General features: G+C 45.5%; 3 protein-coding genes across 3 annotated transcripts; 1 reads left to right on the forward strand and 2 right to left on the reverse strand.

Moving 5' to 3' along the window:
* Positions 1-217: 217 nt before the first annotated feature.
* Tsp_09006 (conserved hypothetical protein) lies at positions 218-1,057 on the reverse strand. The gene is made up of 3 exons (XM_003382109.1): positions 916-1,057; positions 427-555; positions 218-303 (listed from the first exon to the last, which is right to left on the reverse strand). The coding sequence occupies exons 1-3, from the start codon at positions 1,055-1,057 to the stop codon at positions 218-220; spliced, it is 357 nt and encodes a 118-aa protein (XP_003382157.1).
* A 450-nt stretch (positions 1,058-1,507) lies between these two features.
* On the reverse strand, positions 1,508-6,835 carry Tsp_09007 (putative integrase core domain protein). Its single transcript, XM_003382110.1, has 2 exons — positions 4,253-6,835; positions 1,508-3,982 (listed from the first exon to the last, which is right to left on the reverse strand). Exons 1-2 carry the CDS (start codon positions 6,833-6,835, stop codon positions 1,508-1,510), a joined length of 5,058 nt encoding a protein of 1,685 aa, XP_003382158.1.
* Positions 6,836-9,215: 2,380 nt separating this feature from the next.
* Positions 9,216-10,466, forward strand: Tsp_09008 (hypothetical protein). The gene has a single exon (XM_003382111.1). It carries the CDS (start codon positions 9,216-9,218, stop codon positions 10,464-10,466), a length of 1,251 nt encoding a protein of 416 aa, XP_003382159.1.
* Positions 10,467-10,545: the final 79 nt, after the last annotated feature.

Here is a 10,545-nt window from a genome sequence, read left to right on the forward strand (position 1 = left end):
AAACAGTTGAAAAACCATTTTTAAAGGATGAACGGAAAGTGGAAAAGAAAGATTCAAAAAAGATTAGGAAGAAGTCAAGGAAGCGGAAGAAATCAAAGAAACCAAGTAAACTGATAAAGGTAAGGCGATAAAGAAGCAGCATATTCTCAAATTCCAGAAACGGATATTACATCACGGAAACTGGCGTGGCTAGAGAAGTAGCAGCGATGGATGTAGATCAGCTGAACATTGTTCCACCAATCGCAGAGGAAACAGTCGAAAAACCAGTGATAATGGGTGAACCGAAAGGTGAAAAGAAAGATTCTAAAAAGATTAAGAAGAAGTCAAAGAAGCGATCGAAATCGAAGAAAATCAAGAAAACTGAAAAAGATACAGCCGCTAAAGAAGCAGCGTCTTCTCAAGTGACAGAAACGGATAATAAATCACCGAAATTTACACTGGCTAGTGAAGTTACAGCGGTAGATGTAGAGCAGCCGGTCATTGTACCACGAAACGCAAGAGATGCAGTTAAAAAATTGGTGATAAATGATGAACCAAAAGGTGAAAAGAAAGATTCTAAAAAGATTAAGAAGAGATCAAAGAAGCTATCGAAGTCAAAGAAAAGCAATAAATCTGTCGAAGATAAGGTCGCTAAATAAACCATGTCTTCTCAAATGCCAGAAACGGGTATTTAATCACTGAAAGGAATTTTGCCATCCAAAACCAATAAGAAATAAGCATGAACTTGGGGTTTTTCTAATGTTTGGTATTTATTATGAATAAATTTTGCGTTGTATACGTTTTTCTGTTTTTTTTGTTTCTCAAATTGTCAGTTATAAATGTATATCTTTCTTTGAAGAATTTGAATTCTTCCGCAAGCAGAGAGGAAAAAGAATAATAATAAAGGCGAATGAATAGGAAATTTCGCATTTTTACGTTGTTTTATTATTTGCACGGCACAACTGCCTGGTTTGTCTGAGATGTAGTAGATGACGATCGAACAGTGCCGTTCAATTTGACTACAGTGATTCAAATGTGGTGACAGACGTTGAATCAGGACGCGTTTTGTCGATAGCATACTGTTATTTATGGGTTAAGCGTTTGTAGTTTTGTTTCGAAATTGAAAAAAGAATTGCCTTGTTTCTTTATTTTCCTCTTTTCATATATTTTTTGTAAATTGATTTCTGTTTGAAAATTTAACGAGCGAAACAACATGTCACTCGTCTCCGATGTTAGTGGACTGTATGTCTGAGTTGTTATTGCAAGGCCGGGAGTGTCCAATGTGTTAGACAATCCGACTTATAAGGCGACAACTCTTATTTAAAAACTCGATTGAGTGTCAAACAGTTTACTCAAGAAAATAACACTGAGCCGGGGATAATCAGACAAGAAATCAAAGAATAACACACCAAGAAAAGCAAAACTCGCTAAAGGCAAACTACTAACAACGACAAGCCACGACACTATCTCGCAAGCAACCACGCCCCCAAAAAATCCCCTATTACGTCACTTCCGGGTTACCGTATTATTAATGACACTCAGGTTCTCTACGTTGAATACAGACCCCATTTCTGTCGTCTACATCCTCCCCCCCGGATGGGGGTGTCTTACGCCCATCACTGACAGTTGCCGGTTCGAGTTGAACAAGCTTCGCCACTTGCCGCGTGATCTCGTTGTTCGACGTCCGGATCCTGGCCGATCTCGCGATGCCATCGCTGCCAAAGTGCAATTCCGTAATCACGCCGATCGGGCACTGGACTCGCGGGATGTTTTCCTCCAGGATCAGCACCAAATCGTTCACTTCTGGCCCGGCTGGGGAAGATCTCCATTTCTGTCGCTGCATCAGTTCCGACAGATATTCTCGTCTCCAACTTCGCCACCATTTCGCGAGGAGCTGCTGACGGTATCGCCATCGGTCGCTCCATTGCGGGGGGCCGCGTCCTACTGGCTGCCATTCTGGGTCATGGGCTTCAACTGCCGGGAAGTCCACGTACGCACGACCGGTCAGCAACTGAAACGGTGATAAAGGGTGGCGTTCGTGGTCTTCATCCCCCACGAATGTCAGTGGTCTGGCGTTGAGGGAGGCTTCTGCTTCACAGAGAGTTGTTCTGAGTTCTTCTTCATCAAGAAGCGCTTTTCTGAGGATCTTCCGCAACGATTCCTTGATCGAGCGGACGAGGCGTTCCCAGTAGCCTCCCATCCACGGGGCTCTCTCCGTGATGAATTTCCAGTGGATGCGGTGGCCTACCAGCTCACGTTGGACTCGGTCCACGTCCACGTGTCGCCAGAGTTGCCTCAACTCTGACGCGGCGGCTTTGAAGGAGCGGAAATTATCCGATTGGATAATCTCCGGTCTTCCTCGCAGGGCGATGAACCGCCGGAGCGCTTGCATCACTCTGGCCTTCGTCATCTGAGGGACCAGTTCTAAGTGCACTGCCCGGGATGCCATGCACGTAAACAAGCACACATAGCACTTGGAAGTGGCCCTTTTTCCGACACGAATGAGCAATGGCCCCGCGAAATCCATCCCAGTGTGAGCGAAAGCAGCGGCTTCGACCACTCGACTGGATGGCAAGGCCGCCATTTTCGGCTGAATCGGTCTGGCCATTGCACGCCGACAAGCAAAACAGTGCCGGATTACTTTCTTCACTTGGGTGCGCCCTTTCAACACCCAATATTGCTGTCTTAAGATTGCCAGCGTATGCGTGGTCCCAGCGTGCAGCTGCCGTGCGTGGCAGCGTTTAATCAGACCCATCGTCAGGGCGTGGTCTCCAGGCAGGATCACTGGGTGTTTCATGTGTGATGGCAACTCTGCGTTCTCCAGTCTTCCACCGACTCGCAGGAATCCTTCTTCATCCACGAAAGGGTCCAGTCGACTGAGCCGACTGGTCGCGACGACCCGCCCCTTCCGTGACCGCGCCTGAAGTTCGGAACTGAAAGCTTCCGACTGGGCCATTCGCACCCACGTGCCCTCCGCCATCCGCAGTTCAGCCACCGTGAGTGCACCACTCTGACGAGCTTCTGCCGGCAATCGGCAATTGCGTACGAAACGCTGGCAGTACGCCGTGATACGGAAAAGCCGTTCCACACAGCCGTACCTTTCAGGACCAATGGAATTGCATTCCACGTGAGCAGTGACGCCAACCGTCACTCGTTGTTCGCTTCGTCGCTCATCACGCACGGGCGACGTATCCTCTGTTATGGGCTGACCCACCGGCCAGGCATTGTGTGGATGAGCCAACCATTTCGGCCCATGCCACCACAATGGCGACTCTAACAATTTTGGAAGCGTCGTGCCGCGGCTAAGAAGATCGGCCGGGTTCTTCCGCCCTGGGCAGTGTCTCCATGCCGCAGGTTCCACCAACTGTTGGATCTCTGCGACGCGATTCCGCACGAAAGGCTTCCAACGGTCGGCCGACGATTGTATCCATGCAAGAGTGACCGCACTATCACACCAGCAAGTGATGCCATGCACTTGCAGACCCAACATTTTCTGGACAGAGCGCACCAGTCTTGCCGCCACGAGGGCCCCCATGAGCTCCAGCCTCGGGAGGGTTAATCTCCGGATTGGGGCAACCCGCGTCTTCGACGTCACGAAGTTCACCACGGTGTGGTGGTTCATCGTCTCAATACGCATGTATGCCACGGCGCCATATGCCTTCTCCGACGCGTCGCAAAATGCGTGGATCTCCAAACGTGTCACTTGGTCCAGGGCCACCGGTACGAGTGCGCGTGGAAGACGGATCCTCGACAGATGCGGCAGCTCTTGCTTCCAGCGCCTCCATTGCTCCATCACGTCATGTGGCAATGGCTCGTCCCACGACGTCCCACGCTGCCACAGAGTCTGGAGAAACATCTTCGCTCGTACGGTGAACGGTGCCAAGCATCCAACTGGATCGAAGACGCGAAATGCAGTGCTTAACAACGACCGCTTTGACTCTCCACCCGGGCTGTTCACCATCGCCGGTGGCGAGAAGGTCAAAACATCATCCCGTCGGTCCCACTGCATTCCGAGCGTCTTCCAGAGGTGGCTTCTATTGGAGGCGGATCTTACTTCATCCGGCACGGATGTCAACACTTCAGGCTCGTTGCTAGCCCATTTATGCAAGTGGAAACCTCCCTTGGCCAACAGTCCTCATAATTCGCCAGCCAACTCCCTTGCCTCCTCGATCGTGTCGCATGACGTGGCCAGATCATCCACATACATGTTTTCCAAGATCTCCGCGGCTGCTCGTGGTACAGCGTCTTGGTGACGTCTCGCGTGCACCCTCACCGTGTTGATGGCCAGAAAAGGAGAGCATGTCAAACCAAAGCACACCCGCTGCAACCTGAGATGGCTAAGTTCACCCGACTTGTCCCTCCAGAAAAAACGGCAAGCATCTCGATCTTGCTCTGCAATCCGCACCTGAAGGTACATCTTCTGAATGTCGGCTTGTAGGCCGACACGGTACCTTCTGAATCGCAGGAGGGCCTTGAGCAGGTCGATCTGCAAGTTCGGGCCGACTTCGAGTTGGCGGTTCAGGGATGTCTGTCCGTATTGCGCTGAACCATCGAAAACAACTCGGCACTTCTTCTCCTTGCCCTCACCTTGGTATACAGCGTGGTGAGGTAAGTACCAAGTTCGACCTTCTGGAACGATCTCTGGAGCCCTTTCTGCCCAGCCGTTCTCCATGTATTGACGCATCGTCGCTGCATACTCCAGCCTTTCCTCTTCGCAGCGCGCCAGTCTGCGCTCGACGGCAAGCAAGCGACGTCTTGCTTGTGGAAAATTATTTGGGAGCGAGGGCCGACTTGGAAGCCATGGAAGATGGACCTCATATCGTTCGCCATCAAAAGAAAGCCCCTCCTCGAACCTTTGGAGCGCCTCCTGGTCTGGTGGAGCTGTTTGGTTGTCGGTGGCAATGCCAATGGCTTCTAGTTCCCAAAATCGCCGCAAGATCTGGTCGGCTGATTCTTCCACGTGAGTCAGGAGGGTAGTCACGGCAGTGGTTGGCCGTCTGTTGGTCTGTCCGCAGAGAATCCAGCCTAGCTGAGAGTGGATTGCTACAGGTCCACCCGCCGGGCCCCAGCGAACGTCACCGCCAACCAAATTAAAGTAGTGATCTAAACCAATGAGGACGTCGATAGTGAATGTCCGTTCTTCACACTGGTCGGCAACCGGAAGATTGGACAAGTGGGACCACTCACTCAGCTTCACCGGCGCTTGTCGAATCTTTCCACAGATCTTGGGCAGGACTAGCGCATGTATAGGGTATCGAATCCTTGGCTGGGATGGATCGACCGCTCCCAGATGGAACTCAACCCGACGCATCCGTCGCTCTGTTCCTCCCTCATTGTCGACAGTTACCAGGCGGATCACTTCTTGCGGACCAGCAAGTCCTAGAGCGTCGGCCACATCCTTCCTAATGAAGGAGCTTTGGGAGCCTGGGTCGAGGAGGCATTGCACGAGCACGCATTGACCATCCTTGCCAAAGGCACGCGCACGCACGCTTTGGAGGCGGACCTGCTGAGCGCCACCGTTTGCGGTCAGCATGCAGCTCCGAGACATGGGTGCCTCGGCTGTCTGATCCTGGGGAGGCGACTGCGAACGGTGCAGAAGCCCGTGGTGACTACCCCCACATCCAGACACTGTGCACTTCCACCTTACTTTACAAGCCTTCACCCGATGGCCACTTTGTAAACAACGGAAACACAACTTGTTCCTAGCTACCATGTGTGAGCGCATGTGGACGTCTGCCTGTAGGAACTCTTCGCAAGAGGCAATATCGTGGTCACCCTTACACATCGGGCAGCTGCTGTTGACAGCCGCGTGCAGGACAGTTGTGGCGCCCCTTGCCGCCCGTTTCTCCGTTTGGCGAGTTCGCTGCCGCTCTTGACAACCTGGACCGGGATCTTGCTGCTTCGGGTCGTCCTGCTTGACGAGTCCTCTTCCGCCTGAAGAAGCAGCCGCTGCACACTTCGCTGCCGCCCGGACCTGAGCGAAATTGAGAAACTCTGGCAAGTCCCCTTTCGTGCCTGAAACCGACTGCACGTGAACGTCCCATGCCAGACGAATCTCCTCAGGAAACTTTTCCGTGAGAAGCGGCAGGAAGGCTTCATTCGCCGTCATTTCGCCCGTTGACGGATTCTTTCCCAGGGCGGTCAGGCATCGGAGATGTCGATTTATCTCGTCTACCAAAGCCTGTATGCTAGCTCCTGAGTCGCTACACGGTTTGGCGTTCCAAATTGCCTTCACATGTTCCCGTACGATGACATCTGTACGCCCGAAACGTTCTTGTAACAACTCCATGGCGTGTGAGTAGTTTGCGCTAGAGCTTGGCATTCCTTCAACCGCAGCCAGAGCTTCACCGGATAAACTGGACAGCAAGTACGAGAACTTCGAGGCGTCGTCCAAATCCGTCCGATTATGGACACATCCCTGAAAGCGGTCCCAGAACGCTGGGAATTCGAGCACTTCACCCGAAAACACTGGCATCTTCAGTTCCGGGAGCCTTTCCTTTACATCTGTCTTGCTGTCACTGCAGGGGCCAAGATCGTTGGAGCTAGCTGAACAATCAGACAAGGAGCCTTCCATTTGTCGAATCCTCGCTCGAGCTTCTCGGTGAGCTATCTGGGTTCGTTCAGAGAGCGCCACCCAATGCTTGGCCTCTTGATCTCGCTCCTCACCCGTCAACGCCGCTTCCAACTGCAATTGCATCTCTAACGTCTTGTCATGAAACGCCATCACGTCATCAAGTAGTTCTCGGAGGTCATCGGGATGTGACGCATCCTTACAGAGTTGCGTCAGTTGATCGATCATCACATGAAGCTTCGCCCATCGAACTTCGGTCTTGCTCACTATGCTCTCAGCTCTCATGATGGATCGACTCAAAATGGGAATGTGTGTTGCAACGATGAGATTTCTACTTGATTATTCCACTAATCTGGCTCAGAGGACCAGAATTTAACGAGCGAAACAACAAGTCACTCGTCTCCGATGTTACTGGACTGTATGTCTGAGTTGTTATTGCAAGGCCGGGAGTGTCCAATGTGTTAGACAATCCGACTTATAAGGCGACAACTCTTATTTAAAAACTCGATTGAGTGTCAAACAGTTTACTCAAGAAAATAACACTGAGCCGGGGATAATCAGACAAGAAATCAAAGAATAACAAATCCAAAAAAAGCAAAACACGCTAAAGGCAAACTACTAACAACGACAAGCCACGACACACTCTCGCTAGCAACCACGCCCCAAAAATCCCCTATTACGTCACTTCCGGGTCTACCGTGTTATTAATGACACTCAGGTTCTCTACGTTGAATACAGACCCCATTTCCGTCGTATACAGAAAAAATAATTTTTCTTTTTCAGTAATAACAGTGATAATAATGCATTATCTGTAAGATTTAAAGTTCAAAATGTGATAATTGGCTTCTAATTTGGGTTTATTTGAACAGTTCTTCTGAGCAGAGACGAGTTGCAAATCTAAATAGCGCAGCTTTGAGTGATAATTGATTTTTGATTTGAGGATGCAGCTTGTGGATATAATTGATTTCTGTACAAATTTAGCCCATTGATTGATGAACGAGAATGAAACCATTTGAGCAGGAAATTCCTTTTAGCGATGGCAATTTTTTTTCAAAACAGAATATCAAATTTTAAAGTTGTATGCTTTTCCATTATTCATGTTGCCTTTTCACTATTTCAATATTAAACTGGCTATGAAAGCTTTTTTACAAATGAGCATCAGGGGTACGGCGGTGTATTAATTGGTTCTCTCAGTCAGAGTATGCTTTTTGTAGGCGCTGAATTGCAATGTTGTAGGTGAAATTGGAACTCTATTTGATTATATTTTTTCCAGGGTTTTGGGAAAAGTAGCACATTGCATTGTGAAATTGGAGAATTTTTTAAATAGTGCTATAATGAAGTGGTTTCATTCGAAATTTTTTCGGCTGCCGCTGAAATAGAAACTGCAAGCTGCATTGGTTTCACCGGAAATTGTAATTTATTGCTCATTATTTTTTTGTTTGAATGAAAATTTGATTTCTCTATCTTGATGAATAGTATTTTTAAGAATTTGGTCTACCATTTATGGTAGTGCCCATTCACATTGTTGATCAGAAACAGCTGCTAATTTTATTTATTAAATCTTGTTATAAAATGTTTCATGAATGCTTAGAAGGGGAAGGCGATTGTTCAGGCGAGATTCTGAAGAAAAAAGCATGATTTGTAGCAGCATATGCATGTGATGCAATTTGTTTCATTTTTTTACTGGCAGGCGGCACAAAATCAGATCACAAATTACATGCAGCTCTGCTTTAAATGATCAATATATTGTATTGTATTGTATTGTATTGTATTATATTGTAGTTTGTCATTAAAGAAAGTATTTTGCCAAAACATTTACTGACAGCTTACTTTTGCAACAAGCAAACATAGTTTAAATATTTTAGCTTTCTGAATGATAACATGCAGGACTCTGACGTTATCTATGACGCTGTTTTGTCATAGAAGGTGTCACCTTACCATAACTGACACTAATGGCAACGACATGCGGTTTCATCAACCGCAAAAGGGAAGAAGCAGTGACAAATGTGAAACTGTCAAAGCGTTGGGAATTTGCTGCTACTATGAAATCAAATCAAATCAAGTTTGACAAATTAAAGACCTTCATTTTGTTATATTCCAAATTTAATAACAATAAAAATGAATACATTTATTTCAATAAGCTCCTAACACAGCTCTTATTTTTCAATTTTCTTTATTAGAAATGTTTAAAATGATATAACATGCATTCTCCTTCAAAAAACAATAAAAGTATTAATTAATAAAATAAAAAATTTAATTTTTGGTCAAGAAATGAAAAACATATTTTATTTTCAAAAAATAGGTTAAAACTTTGCATTACACTGCATTATATTGAAGTAAAAGGGCCGTAGACAACTTTAAAATAGTCATTCAGAAAGAAATTTAAACAAAAAATAAAACAAAATTGTTCAAAGTAATAAATTTTAAAGTTTTACTTATAGGACGGCGTTAGCAAAATTTATCATTTCGTCTTTTTCCGAGCTTGGGGTACGTGAGGCAAATTTCAAGTTGTCGAGGTAAGTGACCAATCAATCATTCATTTGCCGCATTATGATTATATTCATTTGATATTTATAATATATGTAGTAACTTATGGTTTCATTAAATTTTACAATACTAATGATATTGAAATCTTCAGAAATAGCAATACGTATTATCTAAAAAAATGCTCCTTACCGCGATTCTCGTTGTGATTGTTCTTGCATTGATCTACCACTTTGTTACTAAAAAAAAGCAAACTTTGGAATGGAAAGAAACGCGAGTTCAACCAATGACAGCAATTCCTGAAAAGAAAACACCAGAGGAAATTATTAAGGAATCAAAAGAACTGCAGCTAAAAGCAGACAAGAAACAGGTGGGAAAAACAAAAAAGAAGACAAAATCCAAAAAGAGCAAGAAAGCTATTAAAAGCATACCGAAAGGAGCGGATAAAAGAAAAGAGAAAACAGAAACTGATAAAAAAATGGAAATGACGGAAAGTTCACCTGAAACAATTCCACCAGTCGCTGAAACAAAAGATGTAATTCCACAAATTGTATCTAACGTTGCGACAGAAGAAATAACCAAAGCAGCAGAAAAAATAAGACGGGAAGATTCAGAAAAAAAGAAAAGAAAACTGAAAAGAAAATCCATATCCAAAAAAGGCAGTGAAATGGAAAAAGAGATGTCAGTAAAGCAACATATGATGAGCAAAGAGAAATCTGAGACAAAATTGCGAACTCAAGTAACACCATTTCAATTGCAAAAGATTGCACAATTTATGGAAGAACAGAATATCGTGGAGCAAGTCGTTGCACAGAGGGATTTTAAAGAGCAGACTAAAGTAGAAGAAAGAATAAAAAAAGCAGACCCAAAAAAAAGAAAATCAAAGTCTGCAAAAAAGTATAAATCAACAAAAACTAAGAAAGAAAAGATAGAAATGATGATAGAGAAAGATATAAGCTCAAAAAAACAAAAGAGCAAACTGGAAGATGAAATTGTGCAATGGACACCAGAAGTGAAAGCACAAGCCACAGAGAGCAACCGACTAATTGACAGAATGAGCAGGATAAGACTGTCAGAGAAAGAGAAAAAAGCAGCAGAAAGAATTGGAGAGGAACAATCCAGAAAAGAGAAGAAGAAGTCCAAAAAGAAATCAAAGTCGAAAAAGAGCAAGAAAAACGAAACGGAGTTGACACTAAAACAACATATGAACAAACAGACACATGAAACAGAAATAGCAGTTATGGAAGCACCAACAGCAACAGAAATAACTGCAGCAGTTAGCGATGAAGCAGTCATTGTCCAGCCCATCACTGTTGAAAGAAAGCCTGATGTATTCATTCAAGAAGTACAAAAAACTGAAAAAAAAGATTCTAAAAAGATTAAGAAGAAGTCAAAGAAGCGGATCGAAATCAAAGAAAACCAAGAAAACTGAAAAAGATACAGCCGCTAAAGAAGCAGCGTCTTCTCAAATTCCAGAAACGGATATTACATCACCGAAATCTGGGGCCTGG

Source organism: Trichinella spiralis (genome assembly GCF_000181795.1).
Source record: "Trichinella spiralis strain ISS 195 chromosome Unknown Scfld1, whole genome shotgun sequence".
Classification (NCBI taxonomy): Eukaryota; Metazoa; Nematoda; class Enoplea; order Trichinellida; family Trichinellidae; genus Trichinella; species Trichinella spiralis.